We start from the raw sequence: 26310 nt of genomic DNA on the forward strand, positions 1-26310 counted from the left end.
CTTACTGGAGATGTGGAACTTTCAGCCTGGCCTACAAGGCCCTTCCCTTCCCAGTTACAGCCTCTGCCCCAGGCTTACTTCACTCCACTGCTCACCTGTCATCCTATCCACCCACAGGTGCCTCCTGATCGTGCTGACCTCCTACCCCAGGGCCTTTGCACACACAGTTCCCTATACCTGGAATGCTCTCCCCTCTCCCTTTTCACCAGGAAAACTCCTGTTTATCTTTCAGTAGTCAACTTAAATATCACCTTTTTGGTGAAGCTTTCTCCAACCTCCCTACCACCTCTAATCTGTAGCACTAAGATGCAGTTTCACATATACTTGTATGAATTTTTTGTGGAAGAATGCCTCTCTTCCATTGTAGTCTAGCCTTTGGGAGGAAAGGAGCACATCTGTTTTTACTCACTGTTGTACCCCCAGCACTTGGCACAGTGTCAGCACAAAGTAGATACCCAGTAAAAATGGATGACTTCATGAATGCATCATGAGTTTCAACAGTGGTCACTGGAAATGGATAAGGCTGCTTTGGGGGAATGTGTCACCCTTGTTAACATGCTTTCTGGTAGTCTCACCAGCTCAGGGAATCCCAGAGCTGCAATGTGCTTTAGAGGGTACTTTGGGAAATCCAAATTAAGGCAAGAAAAGAACCACACATGAGTGTCAAGATCAAGAAAGCACAGAGGAGTCTCCAAGGGGGCGGGAAGATGGAGATGTCAGAATGGACACATCTCCTTCTCCCTCCCACTGCCAGCCCACCCCAGTCCACAGAAGCATTCCTCCAATGCACATTCGGCACTGCGCAGAGTCCACCGGACATTCTTCCACACTTCTTTTGCTAATAGAACCTTTGGTTCAAGTGTTTATATGTCTGCCCAGAACAATTACTGATACTACAATTTCCCAGCATCCCCTGCAACAAGATGTGGTCATGTGGCCGTAAACCAAAAAGTATCTGAGACAGTTCCCAATCAATTTAGGCTTTTATTTTGCCAAAGTTAAGGGTGCCTGCCCAAAAGGCAAGTCTGTACCTTTGTCCAATGATGATTTTGAGGGCTTCAATATTTAAAGGGGGAAAGGGTGAATATTGCGGAAAGAGGAAAATTTTTTAAAAGATGTTGGTAAGCCGGGCACGGTGGCTCATGCCTGTAATCCCAGCACTTTGGGAGGCCAAGGCAGGTGGGTCACTTAAGGTCAGGAATTTGAGACCAGCCTGGCCAACATGATGAAACTCCATCTCTACTAAAAATGCAAAAATTAGCCAGGTGCGGTTGCGGGCACCTGTAATCTTAGCTACTTGGGAGGTTGAGGCAGGCGAATCACTTGAACCCAGGAGGTGGAGGCTGCAATGAGCTGAGACCATGCCACTGCACTCCAGCCTGGGCAACAGAGCAAGCCCCCATCTCAAAAAACTAAAATAAAAAACAAATAAAAGTTGTTGGTAGATAAGACATAAATGTTGCATTCTTTCGAGTCTTTGATTAACTGAATACACAATTTACATTGGGAGGTGGGTAGAGGAATAGTCACTTATGCCTTTGTCTGCTCAGTGAATCTGCATTTTTCCATCAGAGGGAGCAATCAGATATGCATTTGTCTCAGGTGAGCAGAGGAATGACTTAGAGTTCTGTTCTTTGTCCCGCACCTGTGAAGACGAGCTAGCAATTTACATTGTCAGGATGAAATGCAACAGAATAAAATGGGAGACAGGTTTGCACCTGCACAGTTCCCAGCTTGATTTTTCCCTTTGGCTTAGTGATTTTTGGGTCCTGAGATTTGTTTTCCTTTCACATGGCCCAGTTCTGCCAATTATGCTGGAGCAGAAGTTGCGCGTGTGTGTGTGTGTGTATGTATACACGTGTGTGTCTTTGTGTACATGGATGCACACATGTGCAACCTCTGGATTGTGCCTTTAAAGTAAAAGACTATGCCTTCCACAGCTTGGGTTTTCCACTCACTGGCCGAGTGACCCTCTATCAGTTCCTTCACCTCTCTGAGCCTCAGTGCCCTTGTTCATAAAAGCGGGAAGACAGTAAGACTCTCTCTCTTGTGAATTCAACATTTCAGGCAACCTCTGAGCAGCCCAGAATAGACAGAGCCAGACTCTCACCTCCCACATTCTAGATATCAGCCCTTCATTAATTCAGCCTAAGGGTTTATTGGTGCATAATACTGTTGATGTGTGCTAAATTTACATCTGCCAGAACCTTTTAGGCTCAATCTCAGCTTAAACATCACTCTTTTGAGAGGCCTTTCATAATGTAACTTAATCCTTCTGTTATGCTTGGACAGCTCCTTGGACAGCCCCTCTGGGGACAACTTTATATTTGCCATCATTGCTTCTTCAGAGTCATGACTTTCTTTCTGCCTTCATGAAGGCAGAACTCTTGTTTTCTTATGCTTAGTCTCTCCAGATATTTGCCCACAGAGCTAGACTTATAATAGGCACTCAAGAGAAGCTTGCGAATGAATGAACAAATGGAAGAGGTGCCCGGCCACACCTTCCCCACTGTGGACATAAATAATGGGCTTCATGGATTGACGCTCAGAAACTTCCTCTCACACATGTATTCTTCCACTGTCCTGCATGCGTTTATTAAACTCCTGCTATGCACCAGCCCCTCTGTTAGAAACAGTGGGGGAGGATGGGGTGTGGTCCCTCATACAGGATGCACACTGGCAGCTGAGGACATGGCCTGCAACACTGCCATCCAGTTAACCAGCCACAGCCACAGTGAGTCCACGAAGGGTCAGATGACGCTTGTGGGGACTGGAGACCATGGATTGGCATTTGACAAAGGTGTGTGGAGTCCCCCCTGCCTGAGCTGGAACTCCAGTGAGGCTACTTCCTGTCTGTGACCACTGCTCTGTGCCCCACTCTCTGGACTGCAAAATGGGCTATCATAAGGAGTGAGTGTGGAGAGGGGTGAAGTGCCTGGCACTGGACCTGGGATGAGGGAGCGCCATCCCCTTTCATTTTCGTTGGTGTCACAAGGACACAGCACCCACATGTCCTCTGCCAACCAGGAGTCCTCACTGGGCAGATGGGAAACTGTCACCCCTCAGGGGACTAGGGTTTCCTTTGTAGACACCCCTCCCAGAAACATCCCAAAGACTTCCCCATCTCAGGGGTTCCCAGCTGCCTCACGTTAGGGCAGGCCCAGTCCACAGAGCAGGGGAAGGGGGAGGGAAGGGACATCTACGAGGCCACTGACGGGGAGGACAGTGGAGGCTATGGGGACCCCACCCACACACCCTCTGAGAGAAGCCTCTGGGCAGCGGGGACCAAGCGGCCGAGTCCTCCTCACCACAGGGCACGCCCTGGCCCTTCTCTCTAGTGGAGTCATCAAATAAATCCAACATTTAGAAAGCGGCCTGCAGAGGACACGAAATTCAACAATAATAAAAGAGAAAAATGGACCGGCTCGCTCCAGACAACCACTGCCAGATAGGTAATTACACCACTCCTGTCCTGAGCTGGGAGGCTGGTGGCACAACACATGCCCAGGTAATTCATCAGCGTAGATTTATGGACTCCTCGAGAGCTGCCTGCACGTGGTCTCTGTCTGCGTTACTCTCGGCACACCTCTATTTAGATCTTGTCAAGATCACTGCTCTTCATGGCATCCCCGAGCGGGGAGGCGGGCACCACACTGGTGGCACAGCTGAGTATTGATTTGCTGGCAATGCCCAGAGAAAAACAGTCCATTCAAATGAACCGGTTCTTTCTGACTGACCAAAACAGCCCCAGGACTTTGCTGTCCCTTGTAACTTGCTGAGCTGCTGGGTCCATGCCTGGTTGGTGGGGGACCAAGGTTCTGGAAAAGCACCACCTGCCTCATTGGTCTTCTCTGGGCATAAACTAGGCTTGAATTCACACACTTCCCCCAACTTCTTTTTATCATAGCTTCAGAGACCATTTTGTCAACACATAACCTAAAAAATTGTTCATAAGATGCCCCTTTAGTGGAATATGCACAATGATGGTGGGAAGGGAGGCAGAGGAGCTGTGTCTCCATCCCCAGACACCCCTGTCCCTGCAGTTGCAACTCTCTGGACACCCCCATTAGGAGTCTGTGAGAGCAGAGTTGCCTTTTTAATCTGAGCTTCTGGGTGGATTTAGAAAATCAGGAGGGTCTTGCTAAATTGCCCCTGGCCACAGCTTTTGAGCAGCTCATCTTTAAAAGGCTCCTCTGTGAGAGTTGGCAGTGCCAGCTCCCTTCGAACACAGACCTTGTCTTCACTTTTGTTCCCCCACTGTGCCAAGCCCAGTGCCAGTGCTTGGTGGGAACTTGGAGCAATGCTAGTTGAACTGCACAGACCTTGAAACAGAAATTGAACACGCCCTCAAAGTTTGCATCTGAGCATGGAAGAAAACTGTAAATCAAAATCCTTTTCTGTGGTCTCTGGAGAGCACAGCATTGAAAGAAAGCCTTTGGCAAATCCTTTGGTAAAGTGTAAAATTTCTTTCTACTGTCAATAGCCCTTAATCCAAAGCTGGGTCCACCTCTCTCTCTCTCTCTCTCTGTCTGTGTGTGTTGGGGGGGGTGGGGGTATGACGGGGGTGTGTGTGAGTGAGTGTGTGTTATGTTATGAGTCAATCTCACTATTCAGTGTTGTATTTCAAAACTTACCTGATCGCTAAAATTTATTGTAACCTCAAAATCAACATTTGCAGCACTTTTACTGTCATTTCCAACAGGTGAAAAACAGTGAAAAATCTGAGTCATCAGATGTACGTGTTCCCAGGTAAGGACAAACAAAGTGACACTCTGCCTTCTTGCCTCAGCTCTCATGCTATAAACAAACACCATTCCCAGGTATAGTTAGTGCCATGCACGTTGCATTTCTGTGCTTTTTGCTGGTGATGTCGCTGTTTAAAACGGTCCCAAATAGTGCTGATGTGCTGTCTAGTGTTCCAGAGCACAAGAAGGCTATGATGTGCCTCACTGAGAAAATACTTGAGTTGAAGAAGCATTGTTCAGGCCTCACTTAAGATGCTGTTGTTGGTGAGTTCAAGGTTAATAAATCAACAATACTGAGACAGGATAGTTCCCTGATCCTTTCACAGGCCGGAACTGGAGTACAGTGGCTCTGGGTCCAGCCAGCTACTTTGGTGCCAGCAGGGACAAACTTCACTCGCTCCAACCCACTGGGCTCAACCCCTCAGGGGAAGGAGTACACAAGGCGAGAGGGTGCTGAGGGCGGGGCCAGCACTTTCGGGCTCCAGCCCCACAGCAGCATCTAGGGGTGTGTTAAAGTTACTACCCTTTTAGCTTTGCCATCCACAGATGGCTTAAATGTTAAACAGCTCAGTGAAGAGTCAGTGTGACAGCCTTTTTGGGCTCCTGAACCCACGGCATCCGGCATCCAGGAGAAATCAGGTTACATGAACAGTTTGAAGGGTGATGGAGGTGAAGAATTTTGTTAAGAGGTAGAAGTGGCTCTCAGCAGAAGGGGAGCTGGAAAAGGTATGGTGCGGGAAGGAGGTGATCTTTCCCTGAGCTCACCGTCTCTGGCCGGGCTCCTCTCTGAAGTCGTGCCTCCTGAAGTTAAGCAGTATCTATTCACAGTCTCCAAAGCTCCGTTGCTTCTTTTCTGCTCGATGTTCAGCTGCTTGTCTCTCTGCCAGCTGAGGTCTGGGGTTCATATGGGCACAGGATAGGGTGCTGGTGCAGGCCAAAAAGGTAACATTTGGGCAGGAAAACAGGGATAACTGTCCTCATTTAGGATCTCAGTTTCCATGCTTGAGGGTGGGGCCTTTGCCAAGGAACCGCCCTCTTCCACCCAGTATTTCACCACCTCCTGTCCATACCAATACTGTATAATATTAAGTAAGCAGTGTTTCAACAGAAATAACCATATAACAAGATTATGCATTGTTCCGTTTACTTTTGTGAGAAACTGCCAGAGGGACTCTATTTTACAGACAGAGTAACTGTATCATTTTACAGACAGAGTGACTATATCATTTTACAAACTTTTCCAGACCGTATCACTTTAAATGCAATGAATGAAGTAATCCATTTCTTCACATCCTCACTAACATTTCCTATTGTCACTATTTTTTTTATTTTAGCTATTCTGATAGATGTGGAGTAATATCTCACTGTGGTTTTAGTTTATATTTTCTTAATGGCTGATGACGTTGAACTTCTTTTCATGTGCTTATTTTTCATCTGGAGTGCATCAGCTCTGATATTCTCTTCAGTGAAATGTCTCTTCATGTTGTGAAAATAAACAAAGATCAACAAATGAGAAAAGAAAAGGCTATTTATTCTGAGCTTGCTAGGGCAACGGAGTCAGCCACCATCACTTGCATTTTGGCAGAGACTCAAAGGCAGGCAGGGGAGTGGAGAGGCTTATAGTGGAAAATGGGAAGGCTTCAGGTTTACCCTGATTGGAGGCTCCTGGCATGGGAAAGCTGTAGACAGGCAAACTAGGAACAAGGAATCCTATGTGATTGGTTAGGAGAGCACATTTGAGTCACTCTGGTAGGTTCTATGATCATGGAGGCAGGAACAAAAATTAGGGAAGCTGTCAGTTTCTAATCAAGTCCTGGCCCTTTTGGGCCAAATGTTGCAGAAGTGGTTGTTTAGCTTCCTGGATTGTCACTAGAGATAGCAATTTGGCTTCCTGCAAGTCTGACTTATGGGCGGCTGGCTTCCTGAGTTGTTTGTTGCAGGCTTCCTGGGCAGGTTGCTGCAGGTTGTGAGCCAAAGTTCTATTTTTACATATGGTCTGGCCATTGTCCATTTGTATACTCAGTCTCTCAATGTCCTTCACCCATTCTAAAATTAGATTTATTTGGATTGATTTTTTTTTTGCACTCTTGAGTTTTGAGAATTCTATTTACAGGTTAGATAAAAGCCCTTTGTCAGATGAGTGCTTTGCAAATACTTTCTCCCAGCCAGAGGTTTGTCTTTTAATCCTTTCCACTAATCTTTTGCAGAGTAAAAGTTTTTAAATTGATGATGTCCAATTTATCAAATTTTCCTTTTATGGATTGTTCTTTTGATGTCAAATTCAAGAAATTTTCACCTGGTCCTAGGTCCAGAGGATTTTCTTCTATTTTTTTTTTTCCTAAAACTTTTATAGTTTTATGTTTCACATTTAAGTCTGTGATCCATTTTGAGTTAATGGATCCATTTGAGGTTTAGGTTGAGGTTTATTTACCTATTTGGCTTACTGATGTCCAATTTCTCCAGCACCATTTGATTAAAAAACTTTCTTCCGTCTTTTGAGACAGAGCCTCACTCTGTCGCCCAGGCTGGAGTGCCGTGTGCAATCATGCCTGACTTGGAGTAGCTGAGACCACAGATGCATGCCACCACACCCAGAAAACAGAAAACTATCTTTCTTATTGAATTATTTTTGTACTTTTGTCAGAAATAAGTTGGTATATATGCATGGATCTATATCTGGGTTCTCTATTTTGTTTCACTAATATTTGTGTATATGTTCACCGACACCATGCTGTCTTGATTACTCTAGGTATACAGTAAGCCTAATGTCAAGTATAGTGATTTGCCCACTTTATTCTTTTTTAACATTGTTGTAGTTAGCAGCTTTACCATGATGAGTCTTCCAATCTAAGCATTGTATGTCTTTCCATTTATTTAGGTCTTCCTTGATTTATTTCATCAGTACTTTGTAATTTTCAACATACAGGATTATATACATGCTTTGTTACATTTATAGCTGAGAATTTAATTTTCTTTTGAGCAATTGTAAATGACTTTGTGTTTTTAATTTTGGTTTCCATGTCTTTGTTATGAATATATAGAACCGTGATTGAATTTTCTGTGTTGATCTTGTCTTGTATACTGTGACCTTGCTTAACTCCACTTATTACTTATAGAGGTTTTTTGTTTCATTTTGTTTTATAGATTCCTTGGGGTTCTTAATGTAGATAATCATGTCTTCCACAAATAAGGACAGTTTTATTTCTTCCTTTTCAGTCTGTATGCCTTTTGTTTCTTTTTCTTGCTTTATTGAGCTATTTTTATCATTATTATTATTATTATTATTATTATTATTTTGAGACAGAGTCTCACTCTGTCACCTAGGTTGGAGTGCAGTGGCATGATCTTGGCTCACTGCAACCTTCACCTACTGGGTTCAAGCAATTCTCCTGCCTCAGCCTCCCAAGTAGCTGGGATTATAGGCACGCGCCACCACACCCAGCTAATTTTTGTATTTTTAGTAGATGGGGTTTCACCATGTTGACCAGGCTGGTCTTGAACTCCTGACCTCAAGTGATCCACCCACCTTGGCCTCCCAAAGTGCAGGGATTACAGGCATGAGCCATCACACCTGAACTATTGCACTGTCTAGAATTTCCAGTACCATGTCAGGTAAGAGTGGTGAGAGCACACATCCTTGACTTGTTCCTGATTGTAATGGGAACACATGAAGTTTTTCACCATCAATACAATGTTAGTTATGATGTAAGGAATTTGTTGTTGTTGTTATGGTTGTTGATTTTGGTTTTTTTTTTGGTAGATGTTCTTATTACCTTAAGGAAATTCCCTCCCATTCCTAGTGTGCTGAGAATTTTTGCCATGCTGACCTTGGCAAATGTTTTCACTCCATCGGTTGATATGATTATATAATTTTTCTTCTTTAACATGTTAATATGGTAGATTATATTGTTTGACTTTTGTTGAATATTGAACCAGCCTTGCACACCAGTAATATATCCTACATGGTCAAAGTTTATCATTATTTTTTATACATTGCTGGATTTGACTTGCGCATACTGTATTGAGGATTTTTGCGTCTAAGTTCAAGAGAGATATTGTTCTGCAGCTTTCTTTTTGTGGGGTCTTTATGTGTTTTGGTATCAGGGTAATATTAGCTCATAAAATGAGTTTGAATGTGCTCTCTCCTCTTCTGTTTTCCGCAAGAGATTGTGTGAAATTGGTGTTAATTCTTTAAACATTTGGTAGAATTCTCAAATCAAACTATATAGTACTGGAGATTTCTTTTGGAGAGGGCTTTTACATTATGAATTCATTTTTGTAATGATCAGTTATAGAACTAGTTACACTTTTTCCGTCCATTTACTTTCAATCTACCGATATCATTTGGGATGTTTTCAACCATTATTCCTTTAAATATTCTTTTATTCTCTTTTTTTCGTCTCTCCTCTACTTCATCTTGGTTGAGTTTTAGTAGTTTGTGGTTTTTGCAGAATTGGTTGATTTCTTCTAAATTGTCCAGTTTATAGCTGTGAAATTGTTCCTGTTATTACCTTACTCTAATTTTAGTGACTGCAAAGTGATGTAATCTCTCTGTTTTATTCTTGAAATTGGTTATTTGTGTCCTCTCTGTTTATCTTTGTCAGTTTTTCTAGTGGTTTGTTTTATGTTTTTCAAAGTACTTGCTTTTTGTTTCATTAATTTCCTCCACTTTTTTATGTTTTTATATTCATCAATATCAGCTCTTTGTTTTATTCTTCCATCTCTCAGTATATTTTTCCCTTTTCTTTTTAGTTTTTTTTTTTGATGTTTAAGAAGTTTCTCTTTCCTACTGTGAGCATTTAGTGCTATAAATTTCCCTTTCAACACTATTCTAGCTGCATCCCACATATTTCGATATATTGTATGTTCATTTTTATTTAATTCTAATTATTTTTTCTGTAGGACACTCTCTTTGACTCATATGTTATTAGGATGTATATTGTTTGATTCCCAAGTGTTTGGAGCTTTTCCTGTTGTCTTTCTGTTATTGATTTCTAGTTTGATTCAATTAAGGTCAGAAAACACACAGAAATCACAGGAGTTGAGTTTGAGTTTATGGCCCAGGATATGGTCCATATTGGTGACTATCTCATGAGTGCCTGAAAAAAATATATATTCTGCTATTGTTGGGTATAATGTTCTGTATGTGTCAGTTAGATCCTGTTGGTTGATGGTATTGTTGAGCTCTTTTATATTTTTGTTTATTTTATTTATAGTAGTTATGTCATTGCTGAGAGTGGGGTGTTGATCTCTCCATCTCAACTGTAGATTTGTCTATTTTTTTCTTTCAGTTCTGTCAACTTTTACTTCATGTGTTTAAGCCTCTACTGTTTGGGGCCCTCAGTGGATTATGCTTTGTCATTGTAAAATGTCCCTCTTTGTCTCCAATGATTTTATTTGCTCTGCAGTCCCCTTTGCCTGATATTAATATAGCCATCCCTGCCTTTTTTTTAAATGAGTTTTTGTCTTATATATCTTTTTCCATTCTTTTGCTGTCAACCTATCTATATCATTTGGGATGTTTTCAACCTTTACGCCACAGGTCCCTGAGAGTTTATTTATTTTATTCATCTCTTTCTTCTTTGTTGTTCGGATTGGTAAATTCTATTGATCTGTCCTCCAATTCACTGTTTCACTGCTTTGTCATCTTCACTCTACTAATAAGCCCATCCAACAAATCTTTACTTAGTTACTATATTATTTTTCAATTCTGTAATTTCCATTGTTCTTTTTAAACACATTCTATTCCTTGCTATGATTTTCTATTTCCTCACTTGCTTCATGAGAGCTCATAATTTCTTGTTGAATCTTCCATATAATGGCTGCTCCAAAAGCCCATCACCAAATTCCGACATCCGATTTATCTCAGTGTCGGCAACCACTGACTTTCTTCTCGTTCATGTTGTGAATTTCCTAGGTCTGGGCATAACAAATAATGTTTATTATATCCTGAACATTTTGAATGTTATATTATGAAACTCAAGATCCCACTTGATCTTCTTTTCTAGCAAGCAGTCCCTTATTGAGGTGCAGTGTCAGGGCTAGGCGGCGACATCTGATCAGCCTCCTGTTGTGCTCCAGCACCACCTTGGCAAAAGTGGAGTGCTAGCCAGGTGCAGTGGCTCACGCCTGTAATTCCAGAACTTTGGGAGGCCAAAGCAAGCAGATCACTTGAGGAGTTTAAGACCAGCCTGGCCAACATAGCAAAACCCTGTCTCTATTAAAAAAATTATACAACAATTAGCTGGGCATGGTGGCGCATGCCTTGATGTGTGCCTGTAGTCCCAGCTACTTGGGAGGCTGAGGCTGGAGAATTGCTTGAACCAGGGAGATGGAGGTTGCAGTGAGCCTAGATTCTGCCACTACACTCCAACCTGGGTGACAGAGTGAGACTCCATTTAAAAAAAAAATGTGGAATGCCTACTAGCACTGCTTGTTCTAGATGGGTAGCAGGGGAGCTCAGCTCCCCTGCTGGCACACCTGATGCCTTGTTAGTGAAAGAGGGGCGCCAATTTGCACTGACTTGTCTCCAAGTGTGGATGTAAGCTCAAGTCCTTGCTGGTCTCTGCTGACACCAGAGGAGAGGAGATAGGAAAGTTAGGGCCAGTTTTTCCTCTAATTACCTCACTACACCTTTTTGATGCCAGGTGTAGGCTGGGATCCCTGCTGAGCCTCACAGACAATGGGGCAAGGAGAGTGGGGTGGCAAATAATCCTGCCTCCCAGCACCACCCCATTCTGCCTCATTGATGTCAACTCAAGGCTGCAGCGTGAGTGTTCCCAAGAACCAGGCAAAACCTTCCTTGTCTTTTATGACCCAGACCTGGAAGTCACATAATGTCCCTCCTACTGGGTCCTATTGACACCAGGGAGGTGGAGAGAGGGAAGCAGCATGCCAACCAGTTTTGCTTCCCATCACCTTGCTCCATGTCATTGATTCCAGGTGAGGGTGGAGGCTCAGCTCTTCACTGAGCCCCACTGATACCGGGGTGGGTGGGGGAGACCAGAGTACTTACAAGCTCTGCATCATGCTCCCTCACTCAATCTCATTGCTGCCCAGTGTGTGGAGGTCCAGCTCCCAGCTGTTCCCTGCTGAGACCAGGGTGGAAGGGGGCATGTGCAGGGCTGATTAGCCTTGCCTCACACTACCTGGGTCAAACATATTGATGCTGGATGGGTGGAGGTGATGTTCAGCTCACCACCGGATGCTGCAGACACCACCAGTGGGGACATTTGAGCACCACTGCCTCCTTCCAGGTTAGAGGGTAGTGGAAAATCATCTCCCTGCTTTCCCTGTTGATATCATGGGAGTGTGTGTGGTTTTCCCTTTGGTGTGGCTAGAATAAGGCAGGCATTGCCAAAAAAGAAATTCTGAAAAAAATATTCACGCCTACAAATTATTTGACACTCATCCATCAGAGAGATAGGGCCTCTGTCACCTGCCTGAAATCTGGAGTGATCTCAGTGACTGGTTATTTAACAGACTATAGCACAAGTGACACTATGTAACTTCCAGGGCTAGGTCATAAAAGACAGTGAGGCTTTTCATGGTCCTGGGAATACTCATGCTGGAGCCTTGAGCTGCCATATAAATACTCTGACCACCGTGAGACCACCATGGTGAGGAAGCCCAAACTCCTCTCACTCAGAGAAACCACACGAAGAAGCTTTGAGACTACAGTGTGGAAAAGAGAGCTACCTGGTCAGCCCACAGAGGCTCCCATCCTAAAACTATTCTGGCTGTAGCCAGAGTCCAACTGCAACCTCATGAGGGATGCTGAGCCACAACCACCCAGCCGTGACCTAGTCAAAGTCAGGCAGAAAGAGTGAAGAATAATAAAATAATGGTTACTGCTTTAACTCTGTACTTTTTGGAATGATTGGTTTCTCTGCAACCTACAAGACCAGAATTTAGTACAAGGAGTGGGGTGCTATTGTAACAAAAAGACAAAGCATTAGACATTGTCTTCTGGATCAGGCAACAGGCAGAAATCTAAAGGGCCCAGAGCAGGTCATCAGTGATGACTTAAACCAAAGTAAGGAAAGCGGTTTTTGAAGCAGGATAAGGGAAGCTTTTGTTATTAATGATGAAATAATTGGCAACAGTGTGGCCTTATATAACATGGAACATAGGAAAATATTCTAATGAACAAGTTGATCTAGCTCAGGAGATTTCCAGGAAGAATTATGAAATAAACACATGGCTTCTTTCACTGCCTATGACAAAATGCAAGAGGAGAGAGATAAGCTAAAGATTGAATGATGATGTAAATGAGCTAAACTTGTTGAGTTAGAAAATGAAATAGTCTCTCACTCATATTCAAATGGCAAATGATTCTCTGATAAGATCCTCAGGCCAAGGACAAAAGCCAAGAGGACTGAATTCTTTCCTAAGACCTCAGGACATCTAAGGTGGTGCCTCGAAGAACTTCTAAAACAAAAAGAAAACTTTCTAAGGATAGGGAGGTGGACCTTGCAGATCTTTTCTGTTAATGGGGCTTCTAAGAGCCTAGAATATTTGTCTGTGACAGTCTCAAAATAGAGAAGGGCTTATCTGAAAGAGATTTCTGAGTATAGCTTTCACCTAATGGAGTCAATTCTAGATTAATTCATAAGAAACTCTCAAAGTTTTTAAAGTAACCGTGGCTTATCATTGGAACCCTGAACTATTATGAGCAGAAAGTAAGTTTTAAAAAAATACTTAGTGGCAAATATGGGCTAGTGTTATCGGCCAGGTCCAGGTTCATTCTGGCTGTGTGCAGTAAATCAATCACTGTGACATGGGTTTTGAGAAAGACAAAAGATTTATTCACAAGGCTGCAGAGTGAGGAGATGGAAGAACAGCTCTCAAATCCACCTCCCCGAAGATAAGACTTAGAGATATTTATGGGTTAGGGAAGTAGGGTAGCCTAAGGCTTGGGAAAAGGTGATTGGCATTGGGGAAAAAATGAAGCAACAGGTTCGTTCTGTGTATGCATACTCGGGGTTCATGGCGTTTCACAAGACATATGTACAGAAAATAGCAGCATTAGTATGATCTGAGGGTAGAGTATTGGGCCTTCCGACATCAAAAGGCCACCTCTTGGGCACATTGCAGGCCCAGTTGAAGGGTTGGTGGTTTCAGCCAGTTTGAACTGGTTGGAACCTGAAAAACAACTGAAGCGACCATGACCATGGTGACTGATGAGTGTGATCTATAAAGTAGTAAGTGCAGGTGAAGTTTCAGTGTTCAGCGGCAAGGCCTTCAGCTACCGCAGCTCTCTGCTTCATGAAAAAAAAGTGGCGGGGGGGCGGTAAGCTAGTAATCAAAAGCAAGTGGGGCGGGCGGACCTGATCAAATTGACCCCTCAGTTTCACCAGTTCCCATGGAAGGAAGATGCAGCCGGCACAGCCATCAGAAATAAATTCCAGGAAGTAGGACCTTATCAGGGAACTGCCCGCATGCACTCAGTTTGATTTCTGAATTGGTGTAGACAAGTGGCTCCCATTTTGCCTCTTTCATACGAGAATGTCTGTAGGAGCTGTCATATGCCAATCCCTCAATTGCATGTTGGATATAAGAGGGCTCAGGTAGCTTGACTCTTCAGCTCACATGACTTGGCACTGATTGTCCCAGAGGAACTGCGTCTGAGGATTCCCAGTCTGACCTGGACCTGATGTATTACACATGATGTGATCCTAGATCTTAAGCCTGAAGCCATAATCGATGAGACTTGCAAGACTGTCTATATTTTGTATGTGAGAAGAAAAAATAATTTGTGGCCAGAGGATGGATGACAGTGATTCAAAAGCAGGCCCACACATTCTCTGATGCATCTCTCATGAAGAGGTGGGGGTCTCTGTCCCCTCTCTTGTACTTGGGATGATCTTAGTGACTGGATGATCAATAGATTCTATCAGAAGTAACACTGTAGGACTTCCAGGACTGAACTACAACAAAATAAGAAAAGTTCTTCTCGTCCTCAGGAATAGTCAAGCTGGAGCTCCAAGCTTCTGTGTAAGATTCTGAGGGCTCTGAGGCCACTATTCTGTGAGGAAGCCCAGAGTAGCCCACATGGAGGAGCTACACGGAGAAGCCCTGTGACTGCCTGACCAGCTCCCAAATGCCCCTGATATTCCAGCTCCAACCACCATCTGACTGCATCCTCACAAGGGCCCTCGACCCAGATTCACCCAGCGAAGCCTCTCCTGAATTGCTGACACACAGAAACCATGAGAAAAAAATAAAACCATTTTTGTTGTTTTAAGCCCACTAATTTGGGACTGGCTTGGTAGGCAGCAGTAGATAACCAGAGCCTTTGTCCACAGCCTTGTCCCATCTGTGTCTCAGAAGACAGAAAATGGTAACCTTCATTCTTCCATTCACTCAACAAATACTGAAGCATTGTGCTTGGTGTTTGGGATACATCAGTGAACAAAGCACACAAAATTCCCTGTGCACGTTGAACTTACAATGAACAATGAGTCAGTGACACAGTATGTAAGAAAATGGCAAGTGGAAGAAAAATCAAACCAGGAAAGGGGAAAGGGAGTGGCCGGGGGGATCTTGGAATAAGGCCTCTGAAGTAACACTGGTGAGGAAAACTTCTTTGAGAAGAATTTTTGAGCAAAGACTAAAGACTACAGAGCAAGCCCCAAGGATGTCTGGGGAGGGGGGCCCCAGGCAGAGGAGCAGTGAGTGCGAAGGCCCTTGGGCAGGACAGGCCTGGGATGTGCAGAGAGAAGCATGAGACCAGTGTGGCTGGAGCGAAGAAAGCAGGGAGAGAGTAGCAGGAATGAGGTTGGCAAGTGGCATGGGACGAGGGGGACTCAGCTGGTCCATTGTAAGGTTGCTGGATTCTTCCCTGATTGGGATGGGATGATTGACATGTTCTGAGCAGATGATGGACAAGACCTGACAAGTTCACTGGGATCACACAGCTACTCTGGCTACACTGTGAGAAGCTGGCTCTTACGGGAAATGGAGGCAGCAGGAAGAGCAGTTAGGAGGCTGCTGCAATCATTCAGGAGAGAGAGGATGGGGACTGGGAGGGCAGCCAGGGAGGCAGCTGAGGAGGTGATGGGAAGTGGTCAGTTGTGGAAATGTTTTGAAAAAGAGATAACAGGCTTGCTGATAGATGTGACATGGTGTGAGAGAAAGAGAGGATTCAAGCACACCTCCACGTTTCTGGTCTGGGAGGATGATGGAGTTGCCTGAACTGAGATGAGGGAGATGGTTGGAGAAGTAAGTTGGGAAGTGAGAGGACTGGAGAATGGGATTTCAGTTGGGATGTATGAAACTTGAGATGCTTGTTGGACATCCAGGTGAAAATGTTCAGTAGGCAGTTGGAGGTACAAGCCTGCACTTTAGGAAAAGGTCCAAGCTGAGATGTCAGTTTAGGATCCATCAGCATATGAGCAGCTTGTCAAAGCCATGAGTCTGGTGAGGCCCCCAGGGAAGTGAGGGAGGATAAGAAGAGGATCATGGACGGAGCCTGCGTATAGCACAAAGTTTACAAGTTGTGGAGCCAAGGAGGAACCCGCAAAGGAAACCAAGAAGGGACTGCTAGGGAGGTAGGAGGAAAACTAAGAGTGGGGGTGGGGGTTCTAGGAGCAGAGGGGAGAGGGAGTTTCAAGAAGAGGGGAGGGATGGGTTGAGTCAGATGACAACTGAAACTGATCACTGAATGTGATGGTGTAGAGGTCGCTCTTCACTTTCACAAGAGCAGTTTCGGATGGAGAGATGAGGATGAAATCCTGATATGAGTGTTTTAATAGAAAATGGAAGGCAAGAAGTAGGAGACAGTGATTATAGACAGTGCTTTCAAGGGATTTGACTGTAAAGATAAGCAAAGCAAAGCAAAGTGTTTGTAGCAGAGGGTTTTATTTATTATCGTATTGTATGTTTTATTATTTGTGGTTGTAGAAATAAATAGCGGCATGTTTGTACACTGATGATAGTTATCCAGTGGAGAGGAAAACTTTGATAGTACAAGAGGGAAGGGAGGGTTGCTAGGGTGATGTTCTTGAGCAGACAAGAAATGATGGGATCTTACACACAAATGGCCTCAGATAAAGATGAATGAGACTTAGACCTAAGATAGATTTTCCCAAGGGTATCCTAACAAGGTGCACATCCTTCCAGATATTTATCTGTGCACAGACCAAAATGAATAGAAATTTTGGGCATCATGCTGTTCATATTTTTCAGCAGCGTTTTCTCTATTCAAAAATGTCATGGAGATTCTCTCATGTTAGTGCATAGAGAACACAGTCAATCTTTTTAATGTCTGTTTAGTATTCAATAGTATGGATGCTTCATTATTTATTTAACAAATCTCCTGTTGGACATTTAGATAGTCTCCGATATGTTCTTTTTGTTTTTTGCTTTTTACTATTACAAATAATGCTGTAGAGAACCTCCTTGTATAAATGCATATCCTTAAGCTTTTCAGAATCACCAACGTTTAGAATAAAATTGCTAGGTTAAAAGATAGGTGCATTTTGAATTGTGATTGATGCTGCTCAAGTGTCCTCCAGAAAGACTACTTCAAAACCTCCCCACTAGCAATGTAGGAATGTGACACTTTCAATAGCAGGTTTGTTTAAAGTGAAATTCAACTTGAAAGTGGTGTCAGCAATATAAGTGATAAACCACTGCCCCTCCTCTCCAGGCTGCAGGAATGTGCTGACCTGGTCTGGTCAGAGAAGCCAGAAAGGTAGAGAATTAAAACAGAAAGAAGAGAGAGGCAGACAAAGAGGGCAACAGCACAGATTTTGGAAACCCTTTGGGTGCTCTGGGGCTAGCCTGGCTCAGCCAGTACTTCACTGTGGGGCCCCTGCCATGCACTCAGCCTCTCACTGCCTGCTCAGGACAGCCAGTAAACCTGTGTGTGGATCCAATGAGGTAGCAAGCATGAAAATGAGATGTCAAGTATCAGGACAGAGACTGTGGCAGCTGACATTAACCTTCCTCTGCTTTTCTACTAGCAGAACCCCTATTTCGTTGGGAACAGTTTCCTCTGCTTAAAAACATTACATTTCCCGCCTGGCTATGGTAGTTATGTGACACAGCTCTGGCCAATGAAATGGGAAAACACTACATTTTCCCACTTCCTACTTTAGGCAGTCATATGACACATCTCCAACCAATGAGAGGGGAGTGGAGGTTGCTGCAGGGCATTCTGGGAAAGCTCCCCAGAAGAGATGGAGCCTACTGGACTTGGCTGTGGCAAGGGACTCCAGGCCCAGTGGGGAGGGGCAGCCACCATGCTGTGACTGCAATGCATCCACACATGCTGAGGCCACCAAGGGGAAATAGGGGAGGAGGCTAGCCCTCCTCCAAGATGGCATCTTGGAGCTGCTGGACCTTCACAAGTGGCCACTACCAGATGCCCCTTTAGGTGAGAAAAACAAACCCCTAATTTAATTAGGTCTCTGTTGGTCAGGTTTGCATCGTTCTGGGCTGAGTGCCATTCCTGGGTCTTCCACTGAAGCACCATGAGACTTTTCTGCAACCAGGCAATCTCTCTGGGTTTCTCTTTGTTCATGTGTTAAATGAGGGGATCAAACTGAGAGTTTTTATATACTTTTTAAAAAAAAAATTTAGGAGAATGTAGATTTACGGGAAATTTACAAGAAAGATACAGAGAAGTCCCTTGTATTCCTCATCCAGCCCTCATTAATGTTAACCTCTTAGTTAACTAAGGCTTATTTGTTAAAACTAAGAAGCCAACATTGGCAGATAACTATTAACCAAACCCCTGACTTTATTATATTTTTACTACTTTTTCCCCTTATATCTCTTTTCTGTTCCCAACTCCCAACAGGATACAGCATTACATTTAGTCGTCATGTGTCCTTACCTCTCCCTTAACTGTGACTGTCTTGCCTTGCTTTTCACGACCTTGGCAGTCTTGAGGATTACTTATAAGGTATTTTGCAGAAATCTTAATTTGGGGTTGCCTGATGTTTTCTTCATGATTAGACTGGTGTTCTGGGTTTGAGGAAAGAATCCAACAGAGATGAAGTGCCTTTCTCGTTACATCATATCAGGTGCACATGCTATCCATGACTTATCATTGGTGATGTCAAACTCCATCACTTGGTTAAGGTTTGCAGAATTTCTCCACTCTCAGGTGCCCCACCCCTTCCCTTCCCACACTCTATTCTTTGCAAGCAAATCATTAAGTGAGGCCCACACACAAAAAGTTAGAGAATTAACCTCCACCCCATAAAGGGGGCAGCATAAATTATTTGAAAACCTTCTATAAAGAAGATTTGTCTTTTTTCTCCCATTTATGTATGTATTTATTTATTTATTTATGTCAGTATGGATTCATGGATATTTATTTTATACTTTATATTTTAATCCAGTACTGCATTATTTATTTTGTTCCTGAAATTGTTCCATCTTTGGGAGCTCTCTTGGGTTCCTCTGACCCTTTGCCATGCCCCCATCATTTCGTTTTTTGAGCGCTTCTTTACTTTCTGGCACTGTTACAAGATGCTCCAGGCTCATCTTTTATCTTCTCTTTCCCGGACAGAGTCAGACATTTCCCTAAGACTCTATGATTCATTTTATTGGAGAATAATATTAGAAACCAAGATCTGGGTGCTAGACCAAGGAATTTTGAAGGTACTTCCAGCTCTAAACCTTTAGGTTTCTAGACGTAGGATAAGAATAACTAAAAGTGATTAGCTTTTGTGGAGAATAAAATGAGATCTGCTATGAATACTAATCAGGTGTTTTTCCCTCCTCTCTTTGGTTTCTGATAATGTGTTTGTTTTTCTTTCCCCCTCCCTCCCCACCCCTACTCAGCAGAAGACATCTGTGGGCTTTTGCCACCCACTGCCTTGTACCCTTTTGCTGGTAAAGTAATATCCAGAATTTTCTTTGTGAAACCCCCAACCTTTATTCTCATCCCATATGACTCCAGTGGGGTTAACCCCACCAGCTCCAGTATTGGGCCCTGATTGAATTAAACTAATGAATACATTCCATGTTTTGGCCTTTGTAATTGGTGCAGGGATGGGCCTGTGGCCTTTAGGACCAATGGGAGTTGGGCTCAGGACTTTTAATTTGTTATTGAGTATTAAAGAAAAATTCTTCTGACACTTGTTTAAAATGACAAGGAAGACTTTATTCAAGGCTGTTGCACTAGGGGAGAGAGACTAAACTCAACTCCAAATACAGCAAAGGCAGCTGGGGATTTATAGCCAAGGAACAGAGTGAGGGAATGGGTGAGAAATTACTAAGAGGAACTCGATTAGATATCAAGGGTAGGGGGATTTTTGCTAAAGACAAGCCAAAATGGAGACCTAGTGGAGAAGAGGGCTCAGAGGAGATTGACTAAAATCTAATCTAGTCAATGACAGAGTCTTTGTCAGGGGGCAGGGAGGCTCTCTCTTCTCTGTTGGACTCAAGTTGGGCTAGAAATCATCTGAAAACCAGGAAGAAGATGCCCAAAACTGCTTTGCATAGAGGAGTGGTGCCAAAATATAGAGAAGGAAGAAGCGTCTCCTGATGGCATCTTTTGAGTACCTGAGTCAGGCTACACCTGAAGGCCACTCCATTCCTGAGCTATTCAGTAGTACAAATCCATAAGCCCCATGGCAATAAAAATGCCTGATGGCTGCCCTGTTCCTCTTTCCCTCCAGGAATGTAAATCAGGTTCATCTCCCACTGCCCCATGTCCCCTTTTTCTTCCTCCTACAAGGAAGATCAAGCAATCGAGTCATCTACATAGACAAGGGCACGTTAGCCCCAGACTCAGATGACCCAAGCAGCCTTGTTACGGACCACACAGTAACCTGGGGAGCTGCTGAGCCAGCGCTGTGATTGATGACTTGCCTTCCTCTGTCAGGATGCTGGTTTTAGCAGAGGGGTGAGGAAAGCATCACACAGAATCATAGAGTTAAGGTCTGAGCTGAGACGAGTCTTAAAGATCCTGTAGTTAAATCTTCTCATTCTCAGATATGCAGACCCAACTGCAGAGAGGGTGAGTGACTTGCCCCAGGTCACACAGTAATTTAGCAACAGAGGCTGGTCAAGAACCCACATCTCCTGACTCTGATTCTAGTTGCTTTTTCTATTCTGCATGTTCTTCCCCAAAGATGAGATGTTTCCTCCCCACCCCTTTCTCCTTGTGTCCTCCATGATTCTTGCAAGAGTTGACCCTAAGCAGAGATTTCACATCCTGCTATGAAATGTCCATGGCACACCAAATACTCCCAGGCACCCATCCATCCCAACCTCCACTTCCTTCTCCAATGCATCTTTCCTCACCCACACCCTGACCTCCACCCATCCCTCTGCCACTGCCCCATTGCAGCCCTCATGGGGTGCCACACTGATAGTGGCAGGAGGCAGTCAAATGCCTAGGCGGATAGGGGCAGGTCCCTGGTGAAACCCCACCTCCAAGCCAAAGACAATTTAAAACCTGAAAGCCAACCTGCAAGTCAAATTCACAGACTGGATTTAGAACCTGTCTTCCATTTGGTATGCTTTCCTCTTATTGATCCCCACCCTTCATCTATTTTACATATACCTATACTTTCCTAATTGGTTTTTTACACTGTCATGCCCACCTTTGAGTGGTGCCTTTGTTTTAACCTTTTTTGCATACTCGCAAAGCAATCAGCATGTACTCCCCTATTCTGAGCCCATAAGAGCCCCAGACTCAGCCACACGGGGAAAGAAGCCACCTAACTTCCGGTGGGGGACCACTCCTGCATCCTCTCTCTCCTGAGAGCTATTCTGTCACTCAATAAAATTCTCCGCCCCCTCACCCTTCAACTCTCAGTGTATCCTCATTCTTTTTAGACATGGGACAAGAATCTGGGACCCACTGAATGCGGGTAGGAGCTATAACACAGGCAGGCTAGCGCACACCCAGCCCTGCTGTGGGCTGAGCTGATGCACAAGCCAGGTCTGTACAGGGCAGGCCGAATGGGTGGACCACCTCCTGCAGCAGGTAGTGTGCCCAAGCAAGGCCCAGGTGGGGGTGTCACCAGCCAGAGGTCCCCAGCTGGCAAAGTGACCAAGAAAAATCCTGCATCAACATCACACCCCACCCCAGTTCAATAACCCAACTCAAGTCAACAGCACTGACAGATTTGAGTACCTGCTACCAGGCATCATGCTGACAGCTTCCCATCACCCTGACCCTGTGACCCTCACAAGAGGGTCACCAGTGACCCTATCAGGAAGAGTTTATTGCTTTGTTAGCCAAGCCCTTCCTTCTAGGTCTACACATGCCCACACACCTCTGCTGCTTCTTCTCCAAGAGCCCTGGGGCTATTATTTCTTCTTCTTACCTCTTCAGGTAGAGGAACTGAGGATCTAAAAGGTTAAGTCAACACCTCAAGGTCACCCGCCTGACCCTAAGACACCCTAAGGGCCCCTGTGGAAAGAGCAAAGGGATACCATAGGTCCCCTCCCTCCCACTGCCCTTGTCTGCGGAGATGTGTGACCTCCAGGTACAACCCCAGCTGCAATCCCCTCCGCCTCTATAAATCCTTCCTGGCCATTGTTCACACACACCTGTAATAAGCTCAGAGCTCTACTGAGTAAATGTCACCCAGAGCCCCAGGGTAGTGCCCAGGAGCAATCAAAGACTCTGAATGAAATGCAGCCCTGCTCCCAGATTGTGACTGACTCGCCTGACAATAATTAGTTCATGATGTCTGAAGTGCATCTCATTCTCTTGAGGCTCTGCAGTAATTACAAGGTGGTATGTTATTAAAAATGATTTATGGAGACTAAAAGCTTTGGATGAAGATCTCAGTGGTGAGAATACTGGGCCCACATTGAAGAATTTGCATGAACTCACAGTTTAGATCTAAACCCCAGACCTGTGATGGCCTCCGGCTCTCTGCCCCTGACCACTGCACTCACTGCCCCTCCCCTCCCAGTGTCCATCTGTTCAGCCTGTAGGTCTCATCTCCACAACCACCCTGGGAGGGAGGGGATAATGAAAGCACTATCCCCACTTACAGATGAGGAAAGGGCCCAGAGAGGGGAGGCAACTTGTCCGAAGTCACAGAGCAGGGAAGTGGTGAAGCCAGGATGGGAAGCCCTGTAGGCCTGACTCCTCCTCCAGGACACCCTCCCCTGTTCCCCTCCCAACCTCCCCAGTGAAAGTTGAGGGATGAGACTGGGGGTCTCTCCTCCCCATAAGCAGTGCCCTAGGCAACAGGGGAGCCTCCATCCCTCAGTATCTCCTGCCTGGTGGCCAAGCTCCTTCTAGGTTTACACCACACCCTCCCTTCTCCCCCTCTGAGCCCCAGGGCTGTTACCTCCTTAACCCATTTATGTACCTGCTTTAATTATTATCTTCAAAGAGAGGATCAATCAGGAAATAACTTGTTGCTGATAATTGAAGGCTCCTGCCTCCCTGGATGCAAATGGAGGGGCTGCTGCAGACCCTGCAATAACATGCCTCAGCCTGTATCAGGGCCGAACACCTCCCCACACATGGTGCATCTCCCTGTCCTGCAGGTGCTGGGACCCGGGCAGCATCTCACAGGTGCATCTCCCTATCCTGCAGGTGCTGGGACCTGGGCAGCATCTCACAGGTGCATCTCCCTATCCTGCAGGTGCTGGGACCCGGGCAGCATCTCACAGGTGCATCTCCCCGTCCTGCAGGTCCTGGGACCCGGGCAGCATCTCACAGGTGCATCTCCCTGTCCTGCAGGTCCTGGGACCCGGGCAGCATCTCACAGGTGCATCTCCCTGTCCTGCAGGTGCTGGGACCCGGGCAGCGTCTCACAGGTGCATCTCCCCGTCCTGCAGGTCCTGGGACCCGGGCAGCATCTCACAGGTGCATCTCCCTGTCCTGCAGGTCCTGGGACCCGGGCAGCATCTCACAGGTACATCTCCCCGTCCTGCAGGTGCTGGGACCCGGGCAGCATCTCACAGGTACATCTCCCCGTCCTGCAGGTCCTGGGACCCGGGCAGCATCTCACAGGTGCATCTCCCTATCCTGCAGGTCCTGGGACCCGGGCAGCATCTCACAGGTGCATCTCCCTGTCCTGCAGGTGCTGGGACCTGAGCAGCATCTCACAGGTGCATCTCCCTGTCCTGCAGGTGCTGGGACCTGGGCGGTGTCTCACAGTGGGAGGTGCATAAGCTCGGGGGACAGCCAACTTTGCTCTGCATCCCACTCTGCCACTTACTAGATCTCAGGCTTAAGTTAGGTTACCCAACCTTTCTGAATCCCAGTTTCCCCACCTATAAATAAGAAATAATACTGTTAGAACTCATGTTTCCCCTCAAAATACCAGAGAACTAAGTTCAATTATTTGGAAGCCAGGCAAGGATACTGTGAAAGGAAAATAGAATCTCGGAACCCCGGCCGGGCGCGGTGGCTCAAGCCTGTAATCCCAGCACTTTGGGAGGCCAAGACGGGCGGATCATGAGGTCAGGAGATCGAGACCATCCTGGCTAACATGGTGAAACCCCGTCTCTACTAAAAAACACAAAAAACTAGCCAGGCGTGGTGGTGCGCGCCTGTAGTCCCAGCTACTTGGGAGGCTGAGGCAGGAGAATGGCTTGAACCCGAAAGGCGGAGCTTGCAGTGAGCTGAGATCCGGCCACTGCACTCCAGCCTGGGTGACAGAGCGAGACTCTGTCTCAAGGGAAAAAAAAAGAATCTCGGAACCCCAAACTCAGTATGTCAAAGGGAAAATTTAAACTTGGAAGCTGGGTCATGCAAAAACTGCTGTTCCCTGTGTTCCTAAACAGATAGCTACAAGATAAAAGTCCACGTGTCTCCCCGGGTGGCCTTCCTCTCCCTGATGATGTTAACAGCTTATTTTCATGGGTGTGGGCCAAGAGGAGACTAGGAACCATGCCACCACCCACCCCAAGACAAACACATATTTGATTTCTTTCTCCATTCTATGTTTGTTTTATAGAAAGTGCAGATTTTCTGAGCAGGAGACAAATACGTAATGGACTATTCCTCTACCCTGCCCTTTTCACAGGCAACGTGTGGATTCGGTGAGTGCCCATCAGGGCCCCGCGAGAACGTGACCACACTCTCCCTCTTTTTCATTCTTTTCCTTCTTTCCCCTCCTGCTTGCTTTTTCCCCTTAAATATTGAAGCCCTCAAAATCCCCTTTGGAAAAAGTTCAGACTGCAGATCCTACTGTGGCTTGAGTCTCATTTTCCCCAGCACACCCTCAACCTTGGCAAAATACACATGTAAATTGAGACGTGCCTCAATCATTTTCTTTGGTTTACGACATGGCCCTTTTGCTGCTCAGTTGCCAGCGCCCGGCAAGCAGTAAGATGAGCGTAAATGTTCTGCTCACCTGCCTTCTTGCTGCTGTGCCCTCGCCTCGCCGGCCAAGATAGCAAGCAGGGTTCGGATCCCTCCCGGTGGACCCTGATTGTCCAGATTCCCTGTGAGCTGTTGACAAAGGCTCATCCACTACATCTGGTGCTCCAGGACCATGAAACACTCGGTTCAGCCAGGGGAGCCTGGCAGGGCCCCTTCTATTTCTGTAGCGGCCAGTCTGACTCAGGTGACCCCAGGAGGGGCCGAAGCCGATTGGAAAAGTCACCCCATTGGGGTGGAGACTGGAGAGGGTCAGGGGAGTAAGGCAGGTGAGCTCAGCAAACCTGGAAGCTGGGTTGTATCACACATAATTCAATGTGGGGAGCATCCCTGGAGGATTCCTGCTTTTTCCTACAGTTTTCTGGTACCAGAAAATGTCTTCCTCACAGAGCACCAGCTGCCTCTGCAGGCAAAGGGGGTGAGTCGCAGCAGTTGCAGGGAGCAGGGGATCTCAATGGCCAGTGGGAACCAGGTTGGACCCACCTGCCCAGCCCCTTAGTTACCCCTGGGGCTGAGGACCACCTAAGGACGGGACAGTGTTGGATGATTCCTCTCCTGTGAGATGCAGGGTGGGCCTGGATTGCCCTGAAGTCTCCCCTAGCTCCAGGATGCCACAATTCCCCTCCCTTCCCGAGCCAGGCCCTTTCCCTTCAAGAGCCTGTGGGGACAGCAGACAAGGGGTTCCGTGCCTCAGGTCCAGTGCCACACAGCAGACACAGGGCAGGGCAGGTGCCCCAGCCAAGGCCTCCTGACACCCAGTCCTGGGCTTGGGATCCTCTGTACCCGTGGGAAGCCAGAGCCTATACTCACCTCTGTCTTCACGTGGAGAAAATAAATTTGAAATAGGAGGCACCCAGAAGCCATCATACAGCTGTGGAAACTGGGTCTCAGAGAGGCCAAGTTATTTCCCCAAGATCCTTCAGGTAGGAGGTGGAAGAGCTGCTATTGCAAGCCAGGTCTCAGTGGTTGCAGAAGCCAAGCTCTTGGGTGACAGAGCTTGGACCCTGGCCATGGCTTGCTCTCCTTTGGGTTCAGGAAACCCTGTCAGGGCCCAGCCTGCTCTGTTCCCTCATGTCCAGACTGTGAGAGTGACTGTTATTTCCAAAGCCTCTGCATTTTCTTTCTTTTTTTTTTTTTTTTTGAGACGGAGTTTCACTCTGTCACCCAGGCTAGAGTGCAGTGGTGCGATCTTGGCTCATTGCAACCTCCACCTCCCAGGCTCACACCATTCTCCTGCCTCAG

General features: G+C 45.8%; 1 protein-coding gene across 1 annotated transcript in view; it reads left to right on the top strand.

The window, feature by feature from the left end:
• The window catches only part of LOC105494592 (uncharacterized), a 42975-nt gene that overhangs the window by 14267 nt on the left and 2398 nt on the right, over nucleotides 1–26310 (top strand). The window contains exons 5-8 of the mRNA XM_071069076.1: nucleotides 21549–21583; nucleotides 23182–23792; nucleotides 24644–24728; nucleotides 25426–25486. Coding sequence (XP_070925177.1) covers nucleotides 21549–21583; nucleotides 23182–23792; nucleotides 24644–24728; nucleotides 25426–25486 — 792 coding nt within the window. The remainder of the gene's footprint in view (nucleotides 1–21548; nucleotides 21584–23181; nucleotides 23793–24643; nucleotides 24729–25425; nucleotides 25487–26310) is intronic.

Source organism: Macaca nemestrina, chromosome 1 (assembly GCF_043159975.1).
Source record: "Macaca nemestrina isolate mMacNem1 chromosome 1, mMacNem.hap1, whole genome shotgun sequence".
Lineage (NCBI taxonomy): Eukaryota > Metazoa > Chordata > Mammalia > Primates > Cercopithecidae > Macaca > Macaca nemestrina.